We start from the raw sequence: 26889 nt of genomic DNA, 5'->3' as shown, positions 1-26889 counted from the left end.
TGTTTTTTTGTTGGATCTGTTGTCGTAGCTGAGGGTGTTAACGTGCTGTATCAATAAAGTTGAGGACGTGACTAATTAGATATTTTTAAAACAAATTTGAACTTTTTGACTCCATCTATGAATGACAGTCCCTTTTTAACAAAACGTCTAAAAAAACAAAAATATTACTGTTAAGTATTTGTTTTATTGCGCTCTTGCTTCCTGTACAAAAGGAAGATTTTATTTTGTAGACACCCACAGGAAGTAGTGCGCTCTCTTCCTTTTTTTTCTTATAGACACGTTTGCTGTTGCGCAGTAAAGCTAGAATTGTTATGCTTCAATAAATATGACACGAAAAGAGGCTAAAGAAAGTACCCGACAAAGCATCGTTTATTTGTACTACTTGTACCATTTCTGCCTCAACAATTAGCGAGAGAACTGATCGAAATGCGTGGTATCGAACGTAGCAAGATTGCGCCCAGCGCCGCGTTGACTGCGTTTCTTCTGCGGCTCAGTGATGCTCTCGAATGAGACCAACCACGCGAGAGAGATGGCGGAACCTACGGTTCGGATCTCAGGAATAGTTTTGACTTCTTTTATGTTTCAGCACGTCAACAAAGACTCGGACGTGGTGAGGAAACAGCCGACCTTTACCGAGTTAGCATCGGCGTTTAGTCGCTTAGCATCATAGTTGTTAAACTAGTTCGCGTCACATTTCAACTTGGGTCTCATAGGAGATGTATCATGTTGTTTTGAGATGTCTACACTTAATTGTAGCCTTAAACATGATATATATCTTTTGGCACTATGGCGATCACTTTTCCCACCAAATATGAGTTATTTTGGTGACTATTTTTATGGCCCGGAAATGATACACCTGGGTCCCCCAAAACTCTGCCCCGCCTCTCCCCGACAAAGTAAAAAAAAAAAAAAAAGACAGTAAAAAAAAAAAAAAAATTATTAAAGCCCACCAAACAGTAACTGCTGGCTTCTGAATACCCTAAGATGCCAAAACAGAGGAACACACCACTTTGGAGGTGTTTTTTCTGCGGAAAGGGCATTAAAAACGAAAAAGGTTGATTCCGCATGATACATATTCTTTAAGACACTGAAGTCATGTTTTGTTTTGAGCACATTTGATTGCACCGTGCCCGGAATAGCATAAAAACAAAAATGATAAGGATTTGTGTTGGTGTCTGTGTGTTGAGCAGGAAGGGTTGATCTTGGGCGAGACCCACGTGGAGGAGCACGTGACCATCAGCGACACACAAGAGGACCACGTCCACCTCCGACAAACTTCCAGTAAGGACAACCCCATAAACGCGGGCTGAACCCTGCTCCGTGCGCACACGCAATCGTTGAAAATCCTAACATTCCGCCCCGATGGCTGAACGGTCCGGCCTGGCCGGATACCCATTTTTGGGGCAGAGGTTGAGGGGTGACAAATTTTATGAATAAGGCCGGAGGGTCGAGGCTGGAAGGGTACCGAGATCGCGTCCGGAGGGCGGTGGACTGACCCTCAAAACAGGGTCAAGTGCCCAGCTCTGCTAACATTGATGTGATTTTCATGGAAATTAGCATTCTGTAATTGTCAACCTCAAAACAAGTACACAGTTGGCCTTTTTGAAACCAAAATGTTTCACATACAAACTGTGTAGCGTAAAGCTCAGTGCTGCCCTAGCATCTATTTGGCGACTAATTCCAATAGTGCGCAACTCCAAATGTTAATGGTCTAAAATTAGCTTGATCGTGTGTACTTGGACATCAAAAACAAAATGTCCACTTTCTCCTGCCATGACGTCGTCTCTCATCTGATGTGTTGCAGGCATTCACAAACACGTGTGTTCCCACAAACTCTGCACGTGAGTCCACATGTTGACTTCACATATCAGAAGTCGGAAAACAAGTATGTGTGTGTGTGAGTGTGCGCACGTGCATGTTTGTAAATTGCGTGTATGTGTTGTCTTTGTACATGTGTGTGCCGCATAGGTGGTACGATGCCACGGGCAGGGTAGACATGGAGGCGCTCCACAAGCTCCTGGGGGGCAACAATCCGGAGCGCGTGATTGGCTGGTACCGCCAGCGCAGGAACTCGGAACAGCGAATGAGCATGCGTGAGAAGGCTGTACATGAGAACCTGAAGGTGGCGCTGCGCATGCCGCACGCCATCTTCCTCCTGGTGACGCCCGCCGCGCTAACGCAGACTGGCTCGACCCATCGCGCCGAATACGCTGCCTTCGTCTCTGGCAACAGGTAATGATGTACTAGTGGTGTGATGATGTCATTATGATGTGATGTCATCACTGGCGTGAAGGCAGGTCCCTTTGGTGGTCACCAACTTGGCGTCGCTGGATCACCAGGCCTATTGGACGGCTTCGCCGTCGTACTCGGCGGCAGGCTTTTGGCGTGCCATCGGCCGGCACAGGTAAAGCACGTGCGCATGCGCCCCCATGTGGGCGGAGCTTGTGAGTTTGTTTCCTGTCCAAGTTCCAAGTTGTTGGACGGCAGCGGCCAGTTGGCAGATGTGGATGCCGTCAACGCCATGAATGAGTCGCTGCAGGATGAGCTTCAGGTGAGTTAGTTCTTCCGCTATAGTGACGCCTGCGACGTGGGCTCCCTCTGGTGGTAAGCCGACAAATCACGGAATTAATTGTAATTGTGCAAAGGGTTCAAGTGGCTTCACCTTTTTTTTTTTTTTAGAACCACAGCAGTACATTTGTTAAGTACAATTTGGTTATATTTAACAGGGAAGTGGAATACATTTGCAATTAATCATTTAGAATTGTTTTCAAATCTTTCGTCAAGCTACAATTTCAGTTGGACGTGCACCACATTTCGAACCATTAGCTTGCCTTCCTATACAATACAAGCAGAACAGTGTGAAATGGCTCATGCTGGGTCAACAAATAAAAATGAGCCTTCAAATGAGTTTTAAAAAAATCTTGTCTTGCCACTGCCCTCACACTTCCTGTCTCTCTCTGGACCATTCAGAGGGCGTGTGGTGCCGTGGTGGACAGCGAGCGCGCCATGCACAAGATACTCGCTGACGTTTGCGCCCTCAGGAAGAAGCTGAGCGACAGCAAGTCGGCCATAGCCATTAAAGGTAAATTATGAAGAAAGAAAAAAAAAAAGCACATAGCACACATTGCGTCACTCTGACTGTTCGGGAACGCACAACATGTGGAGTGCCACAGAGCGCTGTCGCCATCCCAGTGCTTTTGTGTCAGGCAGTCCAGATAGAAACAGCTCAAGCACAAGCCACTCATTCTTTTTCCCCAGAAAAGCGGAAGTGCTCAATTGGACATCGGCCAAGAAGACAAATGACCTCATTCACATAGCTTCCTTTTTACATGCGTTAGCTTGACCACCATATTGGATGGGGCAAAGACACCTTGTTGTCGTCTTAGTCATGAAAACTAGAATTGAAAAAGCATTTTAATGAAGTAAACTGAAAACAAAAACTGAAACGTTTTACATTTATAAACCTAAGGAAAGCTAACTATAGATATCGCGACAATTACTTTTTTTTTCCCATCATGTCAATTGATTTCATACATGGAATATATTTATTTGGGCAGCACGGCTGGTAGAAGGAAGCTGGAAGTGTTCTTTATCCGTGCGTCAGTAAAGAAAATCTCTAGTCACGTAGCGACCATTTTACCCTGAAAACTTGACCTCTACATAATACTACGATGAACATGATGCACTTCCTGTTTCCTGTCGCCAGCAGAGGGCGCACCTGTCGCAAAGAGGAACATCCGCCTCCAGCTGGCCATCCACACGCTCTTGGCCCGCTCGCCGCTCCTCGGCTCCTGCACGCTGACGCTGGACGCCTTCCCCGTGCCGGACGGCGCATGTGCTGAGATGAAGCTGCGACCAATCACGGCTGGGAAAAGGTCGGCTGGCACGCTGCTGGCCGGCAGGAAGAAGCGGCACAAGGGTGATGCCACAAAGTGATGCTGTCATCAGCAAGAAAGACGGCACAGTCAACAAGTTTTGACTTTATTCACATTTATTGGCCAATGACCGACAAGAGGAGGCGGGGCTAATCCAAATGTTTGATGCCGCAGATGTTGGGATCCACCATCAACTGGGGATGTTTGTGCGTCACCGACATGAAACCTAAACACACACACTAATTAGAAAGCAAATTATTTTGACAGGCCGCATCTTGGTGCCAACTATGTTGGCGTGAGCTTTGGCGCTATCTTGTAGCATCTGAACGGATGCCTCAAGATAATGGTGACTTTTCCCATGGAAATGGAAGGAATATCTCAGAATATTTTCTTGCAGCCCAGAAAAAAAATGTGAAAAGGTGTTTTTAATAAGGAAAATAACACTTAGTAAAAACAACTGACTTTTTTTTTTTTGCATTGATTCAATGGCGATTGTGTCTCTATGCCATCTGGGGACTGTACAGTACACACAAAGGGGATGGTCAAAATGAAGTACTCTGAAATAAAATTCGCCGCTATTCGAAGAGGATTTAAAATGCAAGTTGTGGCTGCCTACATGTGTTGCACCACCGCTTGTGATCAAATATTCATTAGCCCATCAGGATGTAGATGTCAAAATTCTTGTGGTTATTTTAAATTCAATTCAAATGTTTCTCTGTCAAGAAGGATGGCTTCAAATGCTCAGGTCACTCCTATCTCAAGGCACCTCTGAGTCGGCTTTTGAACCCTTTGCTGTTTGAGTTGGCAGCGTTGCGTTTAAGTTGTGTAAAAAGATTGCATGGTGTCACGTTACCCATTGCGTGTGCCTTCTTGATAGCTTTGGAGATTTCTCTTTGCTTGTGCCCGCACAAGCCTGATGTCAACACATTCGCATGTTAGTTGGCCATCCAGTCACAAGGCATGTTGCTTGGTCCCCATGACTTGTGGGTGGGGCTTACCTGTGATGTGACGGCCGTAGATCCTTCCCGTGTGTGGCGAGATGAATTGAGACAGAAGCTACACACAAATGCCACGTTTAGGCTTTCGCATCAAAAATTGAGATGGTTTCAAGCTTTCGGCAGAATATTAACGTGAAATATGCTCATGAGGTGCAGGCGCTATTTTTGGCCACTTGGGGTTTCTATCCTCACATTGTGCACTACAGTGGTATCAATGTCTTTGAATGTGATTGGCTTTAAAAGGCCTGACCTGATGACTGACATGGCCGTGGTAAAATGATAACTGCAGAATACAATACAGTTAAATTTTTTTTTTTTTTTTAAACTTCTGCTGTGCTTTTTTTCCTCCCCGTTGCCCCCTATGTTTGTGGAAAACATTGAACGTTAAATCAACATTGAGGATATTTTAGGGGCTTAAAAATTATTCTTCCGTGTTTATTTTTTTGGGATTTTTTTAAAAAAATTTTTTACTTTTTCTTGCAAGTGACGTTGACGCGCGTGTAGAAGACCAGATTGAGCACCTACCTGGATGTTTTTGAAGTCAACAGTGACATTGCAGAGGACGCAACCCTTGGGCGGCTCCTTGTACGGGTTGTCCATTTTGACGAGCTGCCATCGGAGATGACAAGGGACGCATGACGTCATATCTCGAATGTTGTTCAGGTTAAAGAAAAAAGCAGTGAACAACTCACCAGGTCGTGTTTGGTTTGGTGTCGGTGCGTCTCGCTGTCACATGAAACGGGCGCGCTGGTCAAAGCTGCAGCGCAACAACATGACAAAGGGTTAGCATTAGATCGAATACAACGAATATGGACGAGTTATTATGCTAACCTGCAGGCTTGCTCGCATTTCGGAGGCGTGAAAAGAAACCAAATAATAAACGGTGTGTCCGCTTGAGATGGAACATGTTGACTTATTGTGACCCGGAAATTGTACACATCTACTTCCTGCATGCTCTCATTCATACGTTTTTTTTAAAATTCCTAGTGATTTTTTTTTTTTTACTTCCTACGGATTATTTTTTGTTTCCACTCTTTTTTAGTTCCTTCTGTTATTTTCCAGTTATTTGCTTTAGCTGTGTCTTTCAGTTTCTACTTCAAAAAAGTTTCTATTGATGTTTTATTGATATAATTTATCTTCTTGTATTTCATTAATTATTCTGTTATTATTACATGTTTGAAAATTATTTTTCTTCCGACTGGTTTGTCGATCGAGGTAGCACGTGACCACCCCGCGAAACGAGCCCGGAAATGAGCCACTACGTCACCCACGCTTGTCAGAACAACTTGATGCATTTTACCAAAACGTCCAATTTCCCGACTACGCGAATATGTGCATATTTTTTTACGAAGGTTCCGTGCTGCTTTCGGGATGTATTGCGGCTTTTTGGTGATCTTAACGACAGCAAAGTGGTGTTACCAAAGACAGTTTGAACCCGTGACAGTGTTCTTTTGATTTTAAATGCCGAGTTCATCGATTGTGTGTCTGCACGATGTTAGACTGTCATCTCGCGCGTAGATCGATACAAATGAAAGTAACAAATAATTTGTTATAATTCGTGTTGGCAGCGTTAGCGTGCTTTGTTTGTAGCATGGAGCTTCTGGTGGGTCATGTGCACATGGAGGACTCGGAAGGATGATATTATTTTTTTAAGGAAAACAAAAATCAGGAAAGGAAGGGCGACTTTATAGTAAGAAGGGCTTCATCATCATCATCATCATCATGGATGACAAGCAGCAGCTGGAGGTAATTCCGCTTGGGTTTGAATGAATAATGTATCGCTGAACTGTCTGTTAATAGACCAGGTGATGATAAGGTTGCTAAAAAAGGAGGCAGAAAACTAAATGACTAACACTGATCTGAACTGCAACAATGACAAAAATGTATTTGAGGTGCAAATGTTCTTTTAAAAAAAAAGAACACGTGGATGTTGCTAGTAATTGTTCAAAAAGAAGATGGCAAGACTGTCTGTGCTTCTTGGCCTGCTGGGTGTGGCAAGGGAATGAAAATGAAATTGTCATGACATGTCAATGTCGTCCATCAGTGCAGCGACAGCGACGACTTGTTCGGCGACTACGACAGTCTCCTGGAAGACGAGTCGCTGCTGGCCAAGCTGGAGCAGGCCGACACTATGGCGGCCGCCGGGGATGACCGCTTCCTTGCCAACTCTTTCGTGGACGCGGCGCGGGAGGATTCGCCACCTGATGGGCAGGAACCCAAGAGGCGCAAAGTGCACAGAAGCTCCGACCCTCCCGGAAAGCTGGACGACAGGAAGCAACACGGCAGTGCGTCGAGGAAAAGCATGAGCGAGCGCGTGAAGAAGATGATGCGATGCAACGCGGCGGCGCCCACCGGCCCCTCCCGCTCTGCGGCCATGAAAGAGGCGGTGCTTAGCGATGAGATCGGTGACGCTGTTCGAGCCGTGGAAGCTGCCCGCGAGGACGCCAACGACCTGGGACCCTTTTTTGGACTGCCCGCCAAAGTCAAAGACCTCCTCTTTACGCTCAGGGGGATCGGCAGCCTTTACGGTGACACGGCATCACATGACTTAGAACATCTCTTCATATGACAACCGATCGCACCATATCACTACATGTGGCCTGATGTCATATGACATGACATGTCATCACGTAGCATCATGTCACATGACACCACGTCATAGAACATGATATGACTTGATATTGACTGATTGACTTTGCATCAAAAGATATGAGACGCATGCCATCATATCACGAGATGTCACCCACCGCTTGACACCACATGTACATGCTCCTCACATGACATGGAAACACGCAACATGAGACAACCACATTTCATGACATCATACAACTTCATGTCACATGACTTGACATCAACTGACGTCACATTAATTTCCCTCACAGGGTCAATAAATGATCGCACGCTGTCACCTCACAGGATTTGACACCACAGCAAGTTAGAACACGTGACCTACACACTTGTAAGTGTTATGACGTTAAAGGCGACGACATCACAAGAAATGACGGAACGCATCACATGACACAGCAGCACATGATTTCACGTGTGACATGACATAACGGTCGCTTACATTTTGAGCCATAACGTGTGTGCGTGGGTGATAGCATGGCAGGAGACGTGTTTGCGCCTGGATTGCGTGGCGGCGAGGAGGAACCTGATCTACACGCTTCCCACCAGCGGCGGCAAAACTTTGGTGGCCGAGCTGCTGATGATCCGCGAGCTGCTGTGCAGGAACAGCAACTGCATCTTTGTCCTGCCATACGTGGCCCTCGTTCAAGAGAAGGTAAAGGCCGCAAGCGCAGCTGCCGGCTCGGCCCGGCTCGGTGGGACTTCTTAAAGTTGTGCCGACGAAACCCCGAAGGTCCGAGGGCTGGCGGGCTTGGGCCTGGAACTGGACTTCCTGGTGGAGGAGTACGCCGGCAGCAAGGGGAGGTTCCCACCCGTCAAAAGGAGGGGACAGCGCTCGCTGTACGTGGCCACCATCGAGAAGGCGCACGCCCTCGTTAACGCGCTCATCGAGGAGGACGCGCTGCCGCGTGTCGGCCTGCTGGTGGTGGACGAGGTGAGTTGACGAGCGGCCATGCAGCTGGCACGCAAGTAGCAAGGACCAAAATTCTTGCACGCAGCGGCGCTTCCTGACCAAGAAGCAGACAAAACAAGTACATTTGTGACTTTGATACTCATATTTTTCCTTTGACTATAAAATGGGTGATTTATTATTTTTTGGAGCAAGTTACAAATACAATATTGCCCACGTTGCTCTTTTTTGTGCCTGTTTAGCTGCACATGCTCGGCGAGGGCAGTCGAGGCGCTTTGCTGGAAATGACCTTGGCCAAAGTTTTGCATCTCAGTCGTAAGTGCCGCCGCTGCCGTCGTCGCCCCCGCCACCGCGATGTCGTCATCACACTTTTTGCTTACACTTTGTCGCGGCAGAAAACACGCAGATCATCGGCATGAGCGCCACTCTGGGCAACATCGGAGAGCTGCAGACCTTCCTCAAGGCTGAAAACTACCACGACGACTTTCGACCGGTGAGTCTTATTTGGTGGTCCTCGATAGTTCTGAAAAAAATCAGCTTGCAGTCACTGCGTGTGGAACAGCGGCTCATTTCTGACTCTGTAATCGCTCTTCCCCAAATATTCTTACGAATTGTGGCAAGGTTGCTAAGTCGCAGGCCAAATTGGCTCGGCTAATCATTTATTTATTTATTGATTTGTTTCGTCCCATTGGACCACACACAAACAATGATATTTAAATTAACCTCTTCCTGCGACGGTGTCATGCATGGAGGCTTTTTTTTTGATGGGGGGATCGGGGGCTCGCCAATTATTTTTAAAGGCCGGAGGGTCATGACCACAAGGGTACCGAGATGTGGAAAAAAAGAACTTGAAAGAAAATAAGTGCACTTTTTGCATATTCGCCTTTTGAATATTTTTTGATCAACGGAATGTGATCCATGTGGGTGCGTTTTTGACACTGACGCTTTCAAAGAATGACCTCTTTTTGATTAAAGGGATGGAAATGAACAAATGTGAATGGCATTTTGAATGACCGTTCCAAATTGTTGCATGAAGATCCAATGTGTCATTTTTGTGTACAAGAGCAGGACAGCGAGTCATTTCCAAAGCAGCCAACGTGACTTGAGATGCTGGCCCAAGATGGTTCCTTTAAAATCTTGCTTCGCTTTTCCGTGACGCGTTCAGGTGCGTCTGAAGGAGTACGTGAAACTGGGCGACGGCATCTACGAGGTGGACCCCAAGGAGGACGAGTGTTTCCGCTTGTGCCGTCGCATGGACGTGAAGGTGTGCGCCGCACAGTCTTGCGTGTTCTTCTCAGATGTGTAAAATCTGTTCGTGCCTGTGCGTGTGTGTGTGTGTGTGTGTGTGTGTGTGTGTGTGTGTGTGTAGTACTCAAGCGCCATGCAGAAGGTGGACCCGGACCACATCATTGCGCTGGTGACCGAGGTCATCCCCAAACATTCCTGTCTGCTCTTCTGCCCCACTAAGAAGAACTGCGAGAACGTGGCCGTCATGATTTGCAAATACCTCAAACGGTGAGGCCGCGCTTGCCGCCTTGCGCCCTTTGACCCTGACCTCCGACTCCTCGCCTCCTCCCCAGGGACTTCCTGCAACACCGGCACGAGGACAAGGAGGTGCTCCTGCGTGAGCTGAAGGAGTGTGGGAAGGGTCAGGTGTGCCCTTTCCTGAGGAAAACGGTCCCCCTGGGCGTGGCCTACCATCACAGCGGTCTGACGGGCGACGAGAGGAAGCTGCTGGAGGACGCCTACGCCGCCGGCGTCCTCTGCCTCATCACGTGCACGTCCACGCTGGCCGCCGGCATCAACCTACCTGCGCGAAGGTTAGCCCAAATGATGATGATGATGATGATGTCACCTTGATGACAGGATTACCTGGCTGATCTGATGTCACGTGATCACGATGTCATGTTGTCCGCAGGGTGATCGTGCGCTCGCCGCTGGTGGCGCGGGACGCGGTGAAGACGAGTCAGTACAAGCAGATGGCGGGTCGCGCCGGGCGGGCGGGGCTGGACAGCGAGGGAGAGAGCATCCTCATTCTGCAAGAGTCGCAGCGGCACCAGGTCCGTCCGTGGCTTCCCGTGAGCTGGCGTCCTCGCTTTCTGTCACCTTACTACGTGTGTGCGTGCTTTCAGGCCAAGGCGCTGTTGTGCGCCCCCGTGGAGAATTGTTACAGCCGCCTCCTCGACGATGACCGCAAAAGTCTGCTCGGCCTCATCCTCTCCCTCGTTGGCTTAAAAGTAAAGTCCGCCCGTGTGTATGTGTACTTGTGTATTTATACTACACTTATGCTTTATATAAAAATGTGTGTGTGTCGATATTTATATATATATATTGTTTTTGTGTCTTTGTATTTGCTAGTATGTAGAAATATGTGCATTTTTGTGTGTTTATATGTGTGCGCATATGTGCGTTTGTATTGTTGTGATGTGTAATTGTGTGTGTCTGCGTGTATGAATGTGCACAAGCAAGTGTGCGAGTTTGTATCACCGTGAGTGTGTTTGACGTGTGGCTTGCGCGTCAGGTGGCGTCGCGCGTGGAGCATCTGGACGACTTTGTGCGCGGGACGCTGCTGTTTGTGCAGCGCGAGCGGGCTGCTGTGCGTCTGGAGGATGTCCTGCGGGAGGGCGTTGATCTCCTCAAGGTCAAAGGTCTTCTGCATGTGCAAGCCGGCAACTTGCAGGTGACTCATTTGGGCCGGGCCACCTTTAAAGGTACTTTGTTGTTTGTGAATGCTTTAAGATGCTAGTCGTTAGCCAATCGACGGTGTGAGCAAGTGAGCTTAAAGTGATGTGGTTGGTTGTGTGCACGCGTGGATGTGCACGTGGTCTGAATGTGGGTGTGCAGGTTGCGTAGACGTGAGCCACAGTGAAATTCTCTACCAGGACCTCCAGCAAGGCCTGGAGGGCCTTCTGCTCAACAGTTTTCTGCACCTTATCATCCTGGTGACCCCGTACGACCTCGCCGCCGCCTGCACGCCAGATTGGATGACCTTCTACACGCAGGTCGTTCTCACATGCACACACACACGCAAGGTCATGAAGGTGACGTGGAGGTGCTTTGTGTGGCAGATGTCCTTGTTGTCATCGTCAGAGCTGAAAATGTGTGCGATGGTGGGCGTTCCAGAAAGTTTGGTGGCCAGGAAGGCGGCTGGACAAAGCGTCAACAAGGTCAAGGTTGCCACGGACGACGTTAAATCACTAACACGGCCGGCATGATACACTCATATTGTGTGTGTGTCTGTGTGTATACAGAGTGCTAACATGTCGATGGTGAAGCGTGTGTATTTGTCGTTGGTTCTGATGTCGCTGCTGAAGGACGGCGACGTTTGGGGCGTCGCCCAAAAGTTCCATCTCAGTCGCGGCTTCGTCCAGTCTCTGCTCACCTCCGCCGCTGCCTTCTGTTCCTGCGTGCTACACTTCACGCAGGTCACACTCAAAGCCCACACATAACACATGCGCACACACACACACACACACAAAAAACAGACGGCAACGAAATCCCACACACAAACACAACATAAAGTCTCACACAAGCGTACATACAAACGCTTAGAAGCAAATTAGCGCACCCACAAACGGCAGACAAAACACACAAATCCACAAAAAAACGCACACTTAACAAAGACGCACAATTCACAACAAAAGCACACAACACACTCACATCCTGAAGACAAGTAAATACACACACAAAACCAGTTTTATTTTGTGTGTGCGTAGGAGCTGGAAACGTTGTGGCCGTACTGTTCCCTGTTGGAAGCGCTGATGCGACGCCTCAGCTACTGCGTGAAGGCGGAGCTTATCCCATTAATGGAGGTGGCGGGAGTCATGGAGGTCACTGCGCGCTCTCCACGCACACGCTTCCAAAACGGCCACAAACCCATTAATCACGTGTGTGTGTGCTGTTGTATGTGTGTGTGTGCGTGTGTGTTGTTGCGCCTGTGCGCGTTTCTGTGCGAACAGGCTCGTGCCAAGCAGCTTCACGCCGCCGGCTACACTACGCTGACGCACTTGGCCAATGCCAACGCTTCCCTGCTGGTCAGGACGGTGGAGCGCCTCAGCCGGAAACAAGCCAATCAGATTGTGGCCTCAGCCAAAGTGGGTGTGGCCTGTTAGCGTGCTTGGACTTGCGCTACGTGCTATGTGCTTGCGTAACCGCCATCTGCGTTTCAGATGTTGCTCAACGAGAAGGCGGACGCTCTGCAACAGGAAGTGGATCATCTGCTCACCAGGCCGCCTGACCTGCCGGACTGAATGACGTGTTTCCATGACAACCGCACGTCCTCGAGTCAGGTTAGCGTAGTTGCTATTGCACTAAGATTGTCCAGGATTGGAAGGAAAGGACACACCCCAAACACAAACGAGCACCCTTTTTTATAGATTTTACTTTTTTTTTTAAACACAAGTACACTTATCAAATATGTCGCTAACAAAATAAATGTCAGTTGGAAATAAAAGTGTGTGTGTGCGTGCGTGTGTGTGGTTGCACATCAGTGTGTGAATGTAAAATGAAAAGTGTGTTTAGCTGCGGTGCAGTTTGTGTGTACGTGGGCGGCACAAAAATAAATGTTGGCGCGTGAGAACAGATATATTTTTAGTAATGTATGATTAAATTTGAAAGTGAACAATAATCACAAACAGACACTGCGCTTTAGTTACATCATCGTAAACGAAGCTTAAGCATTTATAGAACATTGAAGTAAATAAAGTGCAAATAAAATCTTTTGAATCTTTCTTGTCTACAAATGTGAGACTCAATGTGACAATATCAATTCAAAATAAAGGGATCATTCTGTCAGTCAGGATGGTCCATTTTTCAATAAGCTCAATTTCTGTATTTTATCAGAAAAATATTAACGTGCATTTTCAATTTGATCAATTTGTCTTGAAGAAATCAGTACAAAACTAAGGACCTTAAAACGCCCCATAGGAAATCAGGATATGGCCACGCCCCTTCTCCTCCATTAATGTCTTAGTGGGAGTGACGCCAGTGACCAATCACCGTTGCTCCATTCAAAGTCATTGATATCTATGTGGACTTCTCTACTTCAACATCTGAAAACGTCACAAGACGATTATTGGCCTTTCTGCAGCTGACTTGAAAGACAACGACGGAAGGAGCAGCTAACTTTCAAAAAGACCACCCTCCAGGGTTCGTCAGGTAGGAGTTTATCCGAAATCGACGCCCACTCGCAGCGCGACGCTGACAGCTTCATGAATTGGCTGCAAGTCTTTGTAAGCGAAGAAGCCATCGGCGCGATTTGGGATTTGGTGGAGCTGATCACAGCGCTCAAGTTTGATGTCAATAAAACACTTTTCTACTTTCGCAGGGTGAAGTGGACAAGATTTGCATTTTGGTGGCGATCGGCGTTTTTGACAACAGAACTGACAAACGACATTGACCTGCTTGCCTTCCTACTGTGAAGAAGAAAAAAACAAGCAGAGCTCCAAAAAGAAAAAAAAACTAATTCACTACGAGTCTTTTAGTGGGGAGCATTCTAGTAGTGATGTAATTTTGACATGCAAACCTATTATAGAATTGCCATGCTTAAACTCAGGCAAGTGAAACTAAAAAACAGAGTAAACAAAAAGAATGGCCGCTTCCCGCTTAATACAAACGTTTACGTTGTGACGTCAGGGGCGGGGCTACAGCCTCAGTCAGAAACGTGGGCACAAACACGCACGCACACGATTACGCAGCAAACAGGCAGGACGTGAGCAAGCATGCCGAAATTGGCGGGATATTTGCGCCCGTTTTGGGCGCTGTGTGTGCTGTGCGCGCTCCGGAGCCCAATCGAGGCACGCGCCCGACGGAGGGGAACGAGACCGGGACTGGACCAGCTGGTGCACCGAGTGGACACCAACTTCGTGTCCGTCACTATCGACGCTAGTCTAGCGGAAGACGAAAGATTCATGCGCTTGCTCAGGTCGGAGTACCACACGTGACACGAGCACACCAATTGCCGCTCGTCTAGCCATTTATGCGTTCTTGCTTCGGCTGTCCCGGATGTTCTGATTGTGTCCGGTGAGCCTTGTTTCGGTCACAATTTTTTCCGGATTATTAACTCAAAGTTGTGGAGGACTGAAAGTGCCAAAATTAAATAAATAAATACACCATGAATTTTTTTATTTAAATAGTCATTAATTAATTAAATGTATCATTCATTCATTAAATACGGAATTTAATAAATCAGAAAAACAAATGCCCCATTTGAAATTTGTCATTAATTAAATGTTTCATTTATTAAATGTGGAATCAAATAAATCAACGCCATTTATTAAAATACCAACAATAACCCGATTTAGTTGCCTTGCTTGCGTATTCAAAGCAATGTATGTTTTCTCGAGATATTCAGTTGGCATCGATCCATTATTCTGGAATTGATTTGCCTTGACTTGATGAGCAGCGTAACCAATCAGGTGTTAAGGCCAACCCACCAAAGATTGATGTGTGAGTTTGACAGATAAATTCATGAAATGCTGCAAGGCAGGACCACAAAATAATTATTTAAATATAAAATGTATTATAAAGGTTGCTGACCCAAAGTGAGGATTGATTCACGTTCATGTCTCTTAGTGTGTATTGCTGTGAATATAGAAAGTTTATTTTTTTTCCCCACCAGCTCTCCCAAAGTACGCGTTTTGGCCAAGGCATTGTCTCCGGCATTTGTCCGCTTTGGCGGAACCAGGCAGGACTTCATGGTGTTCCAGCCCCAGCCGAAGCTTCTAGCAAGCAAACCCAGAGGTTGGAGTCACAATCAAATAAATCAGCCAATCAGCATCCACCTTGACAGCGGGGCTAGCATCTATGCTAACATAGCAACAGTTGTTCCCCTTCTCATGAACATTTTAACAAAAATTCCATGTTAGCTCAGCTTGGCCAAACAACAAAATATTTGCTGATGTCATTGCTAGTATGCTATGCTAACCACATTACAGGGTCACAGCCCAAACTTCTTGCGGGTTGGTGGGAGGAGCATCTGCTGGCTCAATGGCGCAAACAACAACGGCGGCTCGCCGAAGAAGATGCCAGGGGGAAGTATCGGCACGTCAAGTTCACAGGTAGCGTCAGTGGCGTGCTACTACTTGTGCCAACAAGCGTTTCACTTGCTCCTGTTGTTGTTGTTGCTGCTGGGCTGGGCAGAAAGCACACTGGATGAGCTACACGCCTTTGCCAACGCGTCCGGGTTGGATCTCATCTTCGGACTCAACGCGCTGCTCAGGAACGTTGACAATAGCTGGAATGCCAGCAACGCACAAGCGCTGCTACGCTACTGCCAGGAACGGCGCTATCAACTCTCGTGGGAGCTCGGCAATGGTACTCTTCCTGCCGCCGTCGCCGCTTATTGCGTCCAGTTCAGCCCTATGAGTTGCTCCCTGACCTCGCATTTCACTTCCTGTTCTTGCCTGATACAGTAGCCAGATGGTTTAGCTTTGCTTATCTTAGCTTAGTTTAGCTTAGCTTAGTGCGGGAAGCTAATTCACGTCAGCAAGCAGCTGGCGACCCTGCAAACTCATGTTCAACCTTCAGAACCAAACAGCTTTGAGAAGAAGGCGGGGCTTCGTGTGAGCGGCGACCAACTGGGTCGGGACTTCACACGTCTGCGGGAGATGATGTCACAGTCGCCGCTGCAACGCGGCGCGCGCCTCTACGGACCTGATGTGGGCCAGCCCCGAGAACGCACGCTGGACTTGCTGGACGGGTCAGAACAATTCCAAACTGCGATGACTCGATCAGATCGACTCGACTCGACTGGCCGTGGCCTTTTGTCTCGCCGCAGGTTCCTGCACAGCGGGGCCGACGCCATCGACGCCTGCACGTGGCACCAGTGAGTTGGTCACGTTAAATGACCCGCCAAGTGACGAATGATCTCACTCGACAAATTAGACATTACATGGAATGTTCGATGGCACGTTACACGGGCTGCACGCGACATAACAGGACTCGTAACACATCAAACATGAAACGTGATACATGACATGACGTGATGTGACTCACCACATAAAATTTGCTAGTTATTGCGTGAACGGTCGAGACACGTCGTTGGACGACTTTTTGGATCCTAAAGTTCTGGACTCGCTGGTGCTGAAGACCAAACTAGTCATCGAGGTGAGTCCATGGCACTCGCGACACGTGCAAGTGCGTGCACGTGTTGCGTGAGCCAACGCGTCTTCACGTGCGTCTTCCCCTGTGCGCAGGAAGTGAGGCGCGTGTCTCCGGGGAAACCCGTGTGGCTGGGAGAGACCAGCTCGGCCTACGGGGGCGGGGCCGTGGGCCTCTCCGACACCTTTGCGGCAGGATTCATGTGAGCCGCGCCCACAGATATTAAACGCAGGTTTTTCATTGGCCGATAGCGGCCATTTGAAAATTGGCCAATCAGACGATTTTGATCATTTTTCTTTCAGTTGTAATCCAAATCTTTATTGTCGGAAGCGACCGTGATAATTAACTAATTAATTGTGTGAGTGTAGCGCTAGTTAAATAAACACTGCTCGCGTGTGTTTTTACAATTATCCTTCAGATTTAGTCAACATGAGCCAATCATTTGTCAGAAATCCCAATAACACATTCGCATCATCATCAGCGACGTGAGCAGAAGATAAAAGTAGCCTTTGTGTCAAGCTAGCGTGGGGGAAACATTCCAACCAACATCGGTTGAACGATCACGCGTGCTTTCTGACAATCTTTCACAAGATTCTTCGTAAGTCACAATCATAAATCTCAATGCGTGTCAAGTTAATGCAAGATAAGATTAAGTTAACTGTGTTAGCTCGGGAAGCACATTCCGTTTGGTTAGCGGCAGTTAGCGGTCGCGTGGGGATTCAAGATAAGAGTTAGCGGTTTTGTGTTAGCGCGGGGAGCACGAGGTTGTGGGTTAGCGCTCGTTAGCAACACACCGATCACGCGCTTGAATGAGTAACGTGCATCTCACAATTACACATCCAACTCGGTCGACGTCATCTCATCTTTCCTCGTAAACGCGAATCATGCTGCTAGGAATGTGAGTGGAGAGGAGGCGTGGGCCAAAGCGTATCAAAATAATTCTTTGATTCATCAGCTTTGTTTTGTTAGCGGTATGAGACAAGCTAACCGCAACAGCGCTCGTGTGTGCATGCTGGCGTGGTGAGCGCATTCCTTGTCGCTGGCGCCAATTAGCATCACGTCTGTCACCCGCCGGTCGCTCAGGTGGTTGGACAAATTGGGAGTGGCGGCCAAAGGAGGCGTGTCGGTGGTCATGCGGCAGGTTCTGATTGGCTCTGGAGCGTATCACCTTCTGGACGAGCGTCTGGATCCGCTTCCTGTGAGTGCTCTTCGCCATCGCCGCTTTTTTCGACTCCCGCTTCCCCACCTGAGTCCTTTTTGTCTTTTGAGGACTTTTGGCTGACACTTGTTCACAAACACGTGGTGGGCCGCGGCGTCCTGCGCGCCGGCAACTTTTCGGCGCAGACAGGAAGAGGCCGCGTTCGTCTGTACCTGCACTGCGCCGCCACGCCCAGGTAGCTCACCTTTGACCTAACCCCGCCAGCGCCTCAGCACGCTAACATTGTGTCGAGTTCCCACCAGGTACAGTGAGGGCGCAGTCACACTCATTGCCCTCAACCTCAATAAAATGGCCGTCGACGTGAGCATACCGAGGTGGTTGGCGAGGGGCGGCGACGTGGACGCGTTCGTGCTGCAGTCGGACCGACCGGGCTGGGACGGACTTTTGTCCAGGTGAGTGAACGCCAACGCGTTGTGGTGGCCTGCTCGCGATTGGTGGGAGACGGAACATTTTTCAAACCCCTCCTCCCCAAATTCTTTGCCCCCAAAAAACGGAGGTTGGCTTCTCCGACACCCTCCCCCAAACATGTCCCTGGGACGGAACGCCCGTGTCTGGGAGTGGGAGTCCACTTTTATGTTCTTTTCAAAATTCCAAACTTTGCGTTGGCATGTATGGAGACATTTGTTGTATTGTTGTGCAACTTCTTGTTTTTTGTGTGTGTGTCTGTATGCGTGTGTGTGTGGGGGTGGGCGTGTGTGTGTTCTTGTTGCGCTTTGTGCGGCAAAGGCGCGTGAGGCTGAACGGCGTCCCGCTGGCGTTGTCGGGTTTGCGCCTTCCCGAGCTGGAAGCACGCCACCTGGTGGCCTCGGAGCACATTGGCCTTCCCGCCTTCTCGCTCGCCTTCTTCGTCTTCGTGGACGCGCGACGCGCCGCCTGCGCTGCCTGACCATCATCATCATTTTCATTTTCGTGAGACCAAGCACGCACTTTGACTCGCTCAACAACACAAACGTTTTGTTCTGCGTTGGCCTGCCGAGCAAGGAGTGAGCTCACAAACACAAAATGTGACGAGGAGGAACAAGAAGATTGGATGACATTTCATCCAAATAATAAAAGCTTGACCAGTGGCCGATTGACACATTTATTGATGGTGGTGACCTGTGGCAACAATCATTCTCTGTGAGGGCGGGGGACTGACTGGCAAAAAAGGGTCAAGTGCCCAGTCTTTCTGCAATATGGCTGGATTTTCTCTTTTTTTTTTTTTTTTAATGAATGTTTTGGAATAATCCACAAAATGAAGCAGAAAATGGCAATGGGACATCGTATCAGGAAAAAAAAAGGAAACATCAATTGACTCCTAACTGAATCACACAACCTTTTGTGTGCGGTCGAGTCCAAATAAAGCCGGCATGCGCGTGCACGACAACATTCCAATGTTTGTGGCGTGGGTGTGCGCGGAGGGAGGCGGCTGTTTCGCGTGCGTGCGCATGAGCTTTCCCGACAAACACAAGACTGTGACACATGCTCGCTTGTTTTATATATTAGAGATAGAAAATCTACGTTCATGGATTCGTCCAAGGTCACAAATGTTTGCCAGTACTTTTCTCGTCGCCGGGCAATTTTGAACTCGTTGGCGAACTTTTTGCTCTGAACGAACAACTGGTAGACATCGCTCATGCTGCAATTGTTGCTCAGATCACAATAGTATGTCAAAAATACAAAAACGTCCAAAACCCGACAGAGCTAAATGCAAAACTTTGGAAAACTTTAATAAAGGCTGGACGGAGCAAGCGAGCATTCAACAGGATACGAAATGAATCAGCAATTGAGTCGTAGCGCCGGCCTTCGTGGATCCGAGGCAGTCTGGTTCTGTCTGTAAGTAGGCTTGTATCAAAGATTAAACTTGTGCATTTTGCAGCCCGCACAGCCCGTACGATCGCAACGACTCACCAGTTGCATCTGCTTGGAGGTTTTGTGAAGCACATTGAGTTGCCTTGTGTGTGAAATGTGCTGGTGAAATGACGCTGCCTTGCCAGTCGAATTGTAGAGTCTCAAAAGTAACATTGAGGAGTCAACTAGTGCACAGTTTAGTCTCACAAGTAACATGTCATTTTACTGCTGCTGTTCTGATTTGTATTACTGCTGACCTAAATTACTGAGGCAACACACGTAAGACTTTAGCGCATCCACTCTTCCTTAATACTGCAAAAAAGAGAGAGAGCAATTGGTGTCGTCTCTCACCAATTAGCTAGCCTATTTATAACGTCTAAAATATGTAAAAGGAATCAAATCCTATTGTGGAATTTGAAAGCCTTTGCAACGCCAGAGGCATTAGTTCATATTGTCAAAATTATATCGGGTATAGGAAGAAAAACTTTGACCTCATACTCCTTTTCCAATATGTACAAACTCATTTTATTTCAATTTTAACTTTTCAGTGAGTTGAATTTGTGCCTGTTTAGTTATTCTTTTCTTGTGGAATTTCCACTCGTTTGAAGTAAATCGTTTATGGATTGCTAAATCGCCCCTCCTTCGAGGTGGCGCTCGTGCACGCCACGCCACAGACGCACGCCCGCGCGCGCGCTCTCCATCCTAGCACTGCAGTCGGTCGCGAATGATGAAGACGAAAACCAACTTCGAGTGAAGCGAGACAAGAAAAAAAAAGGGAGCGAAACACAGAAAAGCGCACGTGGATGTTTGGTCGTCCCGCACGCGCCTCGCATCGTGGCAGCTGATTGGACGACGGTCTGGCAACGAGAGACAAACAGCACGTAATTGTTGCAATTGTTAATTTGTTTATGAAAACGAATGTCTAAAGTTTAACGTGTGCGCGCGCGTGCGTGTGTGCGGATATTTTGTTGTGTGCGTGACCGTCCCCCGCTTCATGTCTGCGCCCACTGTCCTTCCGATTGGCTTTCCGGAAATGTGTGGGCGTGGCCTGACGTATTTGTTCAGGAGGCGGCACGGTGGACGACTTTTTGGCCCGTCCGTCTCACAGTGCAGAGGTTGTGGGTTCGATTCCGGCTGCGGCCTTCATGTGTGGAGTTTGCATGGTTTCCTCCCACATTCCTAAAGAATGCATGCTCGGTTGATTGGACACTCTGGGTGTGTTTGTGAGCACGGGTGGTTCTTCGTCTTTATCTCTGTGTGCCCTGTGATTGGCTGACAACTACTGATTTGGGCTTCGTGTGCAAGAAAAGTGGCACGCGCACACCGATTGGACACAAGATGGCGCCGTGGAGCCGCCTGCTCCTGCTGCTGCCGTTGGTGCTGATGGTTCTACTTCCGGTGACGCGGCCCCGCCCCTCCGCCAATTACCAGGGCTCAGCCGCAGGTGAGACTCTTGCATTCGTTTTACATGTGGCGTGACGCTGACTGAAATTGCCAAAATTTAATGAATAAACACACCACGTTTGATTAAAATTGTTGTAAAGAAATGCACCCTTAGATGATTAAATAAAAGTGTCATTAATTAACTACTTCATTCATTAATTAAATGTGGAATTAAATAAATTCACGTGTCATTAATTAAATAATAAGAATTATTATATCTGGATTTAATTAATTATTTTCTGGTCCAACGTTGCAGTGTTTTGTGAATTTTTTTGTGTCAAGTTTGGTGGGCGGGTCCTAACACCTGTTTGGCTGCGCTGCTCATCAAGTTAAGGCAAATCAATTCCAGAATAATGGATTGATGCCAACTGAGCATCTCGTAAAAATGCTCCGATACACCTGGTGGCGCTATTCGCCTCCGTTGTTTATGAAAAGCTGTGGAGACAAGTCCACGAATATGTTGCAGGCCCTGCGAACATTTGTGAAACTTCTCCAAAGCGTTTGTGATACTTCTTTGACAGATGGGTGTTAGCCCGCCGGGACTTCCCGTCCAGACTCATGAACAATGTGTGGGTGCGTGCGCGCCTCCTCCATTTTGAGATTGAAGCCGCCTTATGAGCAAGGATTGGTCATCACAGTCAAATGAGAGAAGCAAACAAAAAGCAGGAAACTAGTGTCGACATTTGCGCTCGTCCTCTCAGTTGCTCAGGCGACCGTGTCGTCTGAGGATGAGGAGGATGATGAAGATGAGTCGTCATCGGAGGAGTACGAGCACGCCGGTGACGTGACGAGCAGCAAGGAAAACACGCCAGAGCAGCAACAACGTGAGTCGTGACTCCTGACCTTCCGCATTTTCCTCCTCCTCTTGCGTTTCCTTGGCCACTTCTTTCTCCTCCTCTTTCCTCATCTCCTCCTGCTGCGTCTTCCCGCGCATCCTTCCAACGTCTTCCACGAATCGACGACGTTCTACTCGTCATTTCTCCCGTTTAGCGTCGTTGTTGGCGTCGCCTCCTGGCTGGTCGTCTCCCGGCAAGATGAAGACGCTCTACGTCCATCCCGCCGGTCACGTGGTCAACTTCCGTTGCCGGGCAACGGGAAGCCCCACCCCCACGCTGGACTGGTACAAGAACGGAGAGGATGTCAGAGAACTGCAAAGACTCGGCGGCGTCAAGGTGAGTGCGCGCTGATGTGCGGACGCAGGCCGCGCCGCGCCGCGCCGCTGACTGAGCGACTGACTTCAGATCCGACAACGCACGTGGACGCTCACCCTGGAGACGCTGTTGCCCTCCGATAAAGGAAACTTCACGTGTGTGGCACACAACACACACGGACGCATTGAACACCGCTTTGTGCTCGACGTCGTGGGTAAGATCGCATGATTACCGTGCCTCCGAAAACACTTTCAACGCCTGCAAACGTGTCACATGATCACATGAGCAAGGGCCCGCATCACGTGGCCGCCAGATCACACCATCACGGATGACGAGCGCCTCCAAGTAACGTCCGTCCGTCCTCAGAGCGCCTCACTCACCGGCCCCTCCTCCAGGCCGGCCTCCCAGCCAATCAGACGGCGGTGGCGGGCGCCCGTGTGCGCTTTGCATGCAGCGTCTTCAGCGACCTGCAGCCTCACGTGCAGTGGATCAAAGTGGACAACGGCAGCCGCACCGTCGCGCCCCACCAACGCCCCGATGGCGCCGTCATCAAGGTGCCACGCACGTCGCCGACACCCGCTTCTCGTTTCACTTGACTTGGATCACCAAAAAGGCTTTTATGTCTGCATCGGTTCAGGTGGCATCGGACGATGACCCGCAGCTCCTGACGCTGCTCAACGTGAGCACCGCCGACGCCGGCGAATACGCGTGCGTAGCTGAGAACGCCGTGGGCGTCTCGCACCAATCGGCTTGGCTCACCGTTCTGGAGGGTAAGCGGAGCTGCGTCCGACTCTTCGTCTTCTCGTTCCTCCCCTTTCTCGTCTCGCCTCTAGTCATCACTGAAATCAAGATGGCGCCTGACCTCCGTCTTCCTCCGTGGCGTCGCCGTGTTCTGATTCATGCTCTGTTCCCCAGGCCCGCCCTCCGGCCTACCGCTTTCTCGCAGCTACGCTCAGATCTTCTTCTACTGCGTGGGCTTCTTCATTGCCGCCACGTTGACTTTCACCGCCGTCATCTGTAAACTGTGCGCCGCCACCGGGAAGGGCGCCGCCACCGCCGGCAGCCAGCTGGCCGTCCACAAGCTCGCCAAGAGCGTGGCGCTCAAGAAACAGGTGACGGCCGCCGTTGGCGCTTGCAGATGATGCGAACTTGCTTAATCACAACATATATTCGCACGTTAGCACTTGACCGCCATCGTCTGTCCGTGTGAAACGTGGACATTGACTACCTGGTACTCGCCAGACCTCCTTTTCTTGCTTCCTGCTTGTCAGCTTATGTTTCCATGGCAACACATCTGCTATCTGATTGACCCAAAAAATAATAATAATGCCCCCCATTGACTGCCCCACGTAGCTCGCCATGCTAACAGCGTCCCTCATAGGTGTCTCTGGCGTCTGCGTCGTCCGGCCTCTCCAAGATGTCTTCCATGTGTCCGTCTCGTCCGGCCGGCGCGACAACTGCCGCGTCCGCCGACTACCAGCAGCCCTACGACCTCAAGTGGGAACTTCCTCGTGAGAGGTGAGTGACACGTACGCTGCTTTATATGTGGAGTTTGTTTAGAGTTTGCTCGGGTCTTCTCCGGATACTCCGGCGCGTTCCAAATAGCTTGTTAGCATTAGCCGGTTAGCTTTTTTGAAGAGTCTGAATGTGGATGTTGTCTGTTCATACCCGAGGCCACCAACGCTGTGCCCGCTGATCATTATGGCCGTATTTGTGTGGTACTTTGGACCGGGCCACGACCCGGTGGTTGAGGACCTCTGCTCTAACTGATTGGTCTGGATTTCCAGATGCTTGAAAGGCTTGTTACACGATAATGAAGTGTCCGGAGAAGCGGTGGGAGAGGTTGTGCGCTTTCAGGGGGGACTTAGGGTGCGGCACCTTCTTGTCCGCAGGCTGACGCTGGGCAAGCCGCTGGGCGAGGGTTGCTTTGGGCAGGTGGCCTTGGCCGAGCTCGTCGGCATGGACAAGGAGCGTCCGTCGTGCGTCACCAAGGTGGCGGTGAAGATGCTGAAAGGTGAGCGCTGGCTGAACTCGTGGCTCGCCGCTGCTGTGCGTGGTCCCGACCTGATGTCCGCTTCCCGTGGCGAACAGCGGATGCCGGCGACAAGGACCTGATGGACCTCGTCTCAGAGATGGAGATGATGAAGATGATCGGTCGCCACAAGAACATCATCAACCTGATTGGCGCCTGCACACGCGACGGTGAGACGGTCGTCAAGCCCAACGGCTTTTGTCCGAGATGCTTAACCTAACCTGGCCTCAAGGTGACTTGGCTCGGTTCTTAGTGGCGACAAGACGGCGTCTGTGTGATTTGTGGTGTTCTGCTGGGCAGGGCCGCTGTACGTGGTGGTGGAGTACGCCGCCCGGGGGAACCTCAGGGAGCATCTCCGTGCGCACCGCCCGCCCGATTCAGAGTACTGGCGCCGCTCGGCCGAGGTGCCGCAGGGCAGCATTGATCTCCAGGAGCTGGTGTCGGCGGCGTACCAGGTGGGCCGAGGAATGGCGTACCTGGCATCGAAGAAGGTGATTGGATGACCTCGTCAACATTGGACGCGGCCGCCAACATTTACTGCTGCCAAGAGTGGCAGCCTCCGATTTCATCAAGACCCCTGGTGAAATCTGGAGAGGCATAACTTGTCAGATTTATTCCTGTGTTTCCAAAGTCTTTGTTTTGGTCCAATGGACTTTCTCCTGAAGGCGTCGCCAAAGACCCCGAATGAGCGTCTGCTCTCTGCTCTTCTTTGTTCAGTGCATCCACAGAGACTTGGCGGCCCGCAACGTTCTGGTCACGCACGACCTGGTCATGAAGATCGCAGACTTCGGCCTGGCCCGAGACGTGCACCATGTGGACTACTACAAGAAGACCACCAATGTGAGAAGTCTCCCACACACCAGAACAGAACCAAATAGTCCAGACTCCAACAGGACAAACCAAGTTAATGAAAACAGATCGAACCAGGACAGTCTAGATGAGACTAGAAAAAGAATAGAACAATCCAAACCCAAATAGTCTCGTCACAGCAGAATGGTCAGAACAGTCCAACACAGACCAGAACAGTCGGTTCTCGGACAGCCCAGGAAAAGGAGAACAGGCTAGACCAGTTCAAACTGGAGCAGACCAGATTCGGAGCAGAGCAGATCAGAATAGTTTAATAATACCGAATTGCGCAGCCCACAAAGGTCCAGACCCAAACCAGAAGTGAACCGTCAGTCCAAACCAGATCAGACCAACCGAGTCCAGTTCAGACCAGACCAAACCAGAACAATACAAACTGACCAAACCACTCTTGAGCCGAGAAGAGACCAGAACCACCAAAGCAGTCCAGTTCTTGTTTTTTTTTGTTTTTCAGAGTCCTTTGCCGGTCAAGTGGATGGCGCCCGAAGCTTTGTTTGACCGCGTCTACACGCACCAAAGTGACGTGTGAGTGTCGCAACGAGCGTCCCAAAGCTCGGTAGATGTGATGTGGACGTTTGGCATCCAAGCGTTTTTTTTTTTCTTTTTTTTTTTTTGCGCAGGTGGTCTTTCGGCATCCTTCTGTGGGAGATCTTCACACTAGGAGCGTCGCCGTATCCCGGCGTTCCCGTGGAGGATCTTTTCAAACTTTTGAAGGAAGACCACCGCATGGACAAGCCCAGCTGCTGCACGCCGCAGCTGTGAGTAGCCGCTGGCCAGCAGTTGCCAGCGTGCACGCAAGCGTTTGTCAGTAGAACCTGCCGGAACATTTCAGTGGGGTGTGGTCGAGCAAGAGAGAGTTGTTTGCTACGTGTGGAAGAAATCTTGCAGGACTAAAACCCTCATTTGAAACCCTAACTCTAGTTTGGAAACCTAACCCTTGTTTGAAACTCTCATTTGTAACCCTAATTTGAAACCCTACTTCCAAACCCTAGCCCAAGTTTGAAACCCTACTTTCAAACCATAAAACCCTAAAAAAACTAGAAAGTTCTAGTTGCATGTGAGAGTGTTTCATTCGCATGACTTGAGTTAGGAATATTTCGTCGACGGCCATGTCGTGGGTCTTTATTATGCATATCCAAGATTCTCTTCCTGTGGTCTGTCAGCTACGAGATGATGCAAGACTGTTGGCAGGCGGTCCCGTCCCGCAGGCCCACCTTCCCGACGCTCGTCCGGCGCTTGGACGCGGTGCTCGCTGCGCTAGCCAAGCAGGTAACCCATTGCATTGCTAACTAATAGCCAACGATGCCAGCACTGCTGATGGTCATTTGCAACGTACCATCCACTTCTGTTGTTGCATTGTTAGCTAGTTAGCATTTAGCATCATCATGGTGACCAACTTGACTTTGCACCCAGGACTACCTGGACTTGTCCGCCCCCCCTCATCCAGAATTCTCCGCTGGGCTCCTGCCCCTCCTCCACTAACTCCACATGGATGCGCTCCTGGATTGTCATCATTGTCATCGTTATCATCAAGGATGCTGAGAGAGTTTCCAATTAACACAGCCATGCATGTTTTTGGAATGTGGGAGGAAACCAGAGTACGCGGGGAAAACCCACACAGGCACGGGGAGAACATGCAAACTCCACAGAGGAAGGCCGGAGCCGGGATCGAACCCACGACTTCTGCACTGCCCACCTCTGAGCTGCCCCGTTTGTTGTTGATAATGTGTGTAAATATCGTCAAGAATTGTGAATATAAACAAAACCAAAAAATGATAAAAATATATTACAGGATTTAATTTTCTTTTGCAAATATCCAAAGAGCTGTGTTTTTGCGCCCTC

The 26889-nt window shown here is 49.3% G+C and overlaps 4 protein-coding genes and 1 pseudogene across 9 annotated transcripts; 4 read left to right on the top strand and 1 right to left on the bottom strand.

Moving 5' to 3' along the window:
* Nucleotides 1–252: 252 nt before the first annotated feature.
* Nucleotides 253–4533, top strand: abraxas1 (abraxas 1, BRCA1 A complex subunit). 2 transcript variants are annotated; one of them, XM_088281911.1, is made up of 8 exons: nt 253–610; nt 1191–1281; nt 1805–1841; nt 1969–2232; nt 2294–2404; nt 2467–2551; nt 2971–3082; nt 3707–4533. In XM_088281911.1, the coding sequence occupies exons 1-8, from the start codon at nt 497–499 to the stop codon at nt 3934–3936; spliced, it is 1044 nt and encodes a 347-aa protein (XP_088138037.1). In that variant the 5' UTR covers nt 253–496; the 3' UTR covers nt 3937–4533. The 2 variants fall into 2 exon arrangements, with proteins under 2 accessions (XP_088138037.1, XP_088138038.1); XM_088281912.1 differs by having other exon boundaries at nt 3710–4513.
* Nucleotides 3974–5832, bottom strand: mrps18c (mitochondrial ribosomal protein S18C). Of its 2 annotated transcripts, XM_088281914.1 has the most exons (6): nt 5705–5832; nt 5566–5630; nt 5399–5482; nt 4874–4931; nt 4729–4788; nt 3974–4101 (listed from the first exon to the last, which is right to left on the bottom strand). In XM_088281914.1, exons 1-6 carry the CDS (start codon nt 5778–5780, stop codon nt 4025–4027), a joined length of 420 nt encoding a protein of 139 aa, XP_088138040.1. In that variant the 5' UTR covers nt 5781–5832; the 3' UTR covers nt 3974–4024. The 2 variants fall into 2 exon arrangements, with proteins under 2 accessions (XP_088138040.1, XP_088138039.1); XM_088281913.1 differs by having other exon boundaries at nt 3974–4788.
* Nucleotides 5833–6134: 302 nt separating this feature from the next.
* helq (helicase, POLQ like) lies at nt 6135–13137 on the top strand. Its single transcript, XM_088281907.1, has 18 exons — nt 6135–6619; nt 6918–7401; nt 7975–8153; nt 8232–8432; nt 8651–8723; nt 8804–8901; nt 9574–9672; nt 9778–9923; nt 9989–10228; nt 10327–10468; nt 10541–10645; nt 10930–11119; nt 11253–11410; nt 11477–11575; nt 11660–11833; nt 12125–12238; nt 12368–12502; nt 12578–13137. The coding sequence occupies exons 1-18, from the start codon at nt 6596–6598 to the stop codon at nt 12656–12658; spliced, it is 2742 nt and encodes a 913-aa protein (XP_088138033.1). The 5' UTR covers nt 6135–6595; the 3' UTR covers nt 12659–13137.
* On the top strand, nt 12626–18794 carry hpse (heparanase). 3 transcript variants are annotated; one of them, XM_088281908.1, is made up of 13 exons: nt 13493–13639; nt 13735–14331; nt 15028–15149; nt 15344–15466; nt 15549–15722; nt 15936–16107; nt 16186–16233; nt 16421–16514; nt 16604–16710; nt 17592–17706; nt 17778–17902; nt 17970–18119; nt 18454–18794. In XM_088281908.1, exons 2-13 carry the CDS (start codon nt 14129–14131, stop codon nt 18611–18613), a joined length of 1593 nt encoding a protein of 530 aa, XP_088138034.1. In that variant the 5' UTR covers nt 13493–13639; nt 13735–14128; the 3' UTR covers nt 18614–18794. The 3 variants fall into 3 exon arrangements, with proteins under 3 accessions (XP_088138036.1, XP_088138034.1, XP_088138035.1); XM_088281910.1 differs by lacking the exons at nt 13493–13639; nt 13735–14331 and adding an exon at nt 12626–12697; XM_088281909.1 differs by lacking the exons at nt 13493–13639; nt 13735–14331 and adding an exon at nt 14344–14950.
* A 1903-nt stretch (nt 18795–20697) lies between these two features.
* Nucleotides 20698–26813, top strand: LOC148319204 (fibroblast growth factor receptor 1-A-like; annotated as a pseudogene). The gene is made up of 16 exons (XR_015839795.1): nt 20698–21001; nt 21702–21824; nt 21991–22172; nt 22242–22365; nt 22518–22705; nt 22789–22921; nt 23067–23263; nt 23533–23669; nt 24044–24165; nt 24243–24353; nt 24484–24674; nt 24901–25023; nt 25502–25572; nt 25668–25805; nt 26211–26316; nt 26461–26813. The product of XR_015839795.1 is annotated as a fibroblast growth factor receptor 1-A-like (transcript).
* Nucleotides 26814–26889: the final 76 nt, after the last annotated feature.

The sequence above is a fragment of the Idiotropiscis lumnitzeri genome, chromosome 18 (genome assembly GCF_059441095.1).
Source record: "Idiotropiscis lumnitzeri isolate Australia: NSW breed Sydney's pygmy pipehorse chromosome 18, RoL_Ilum_1.0, whole genome shotgun sequence".
Lineage (NCBI taxonomy): Eukaryota > Metazoa > Chordata > Actinopteri > Syngnathiformes > Syngnathidae > Idiotropiscis > Idiotropiscis lumnitzeri.
This window is presented reverse-complemented; position numbering and strand designations above follow the sequence as displayed.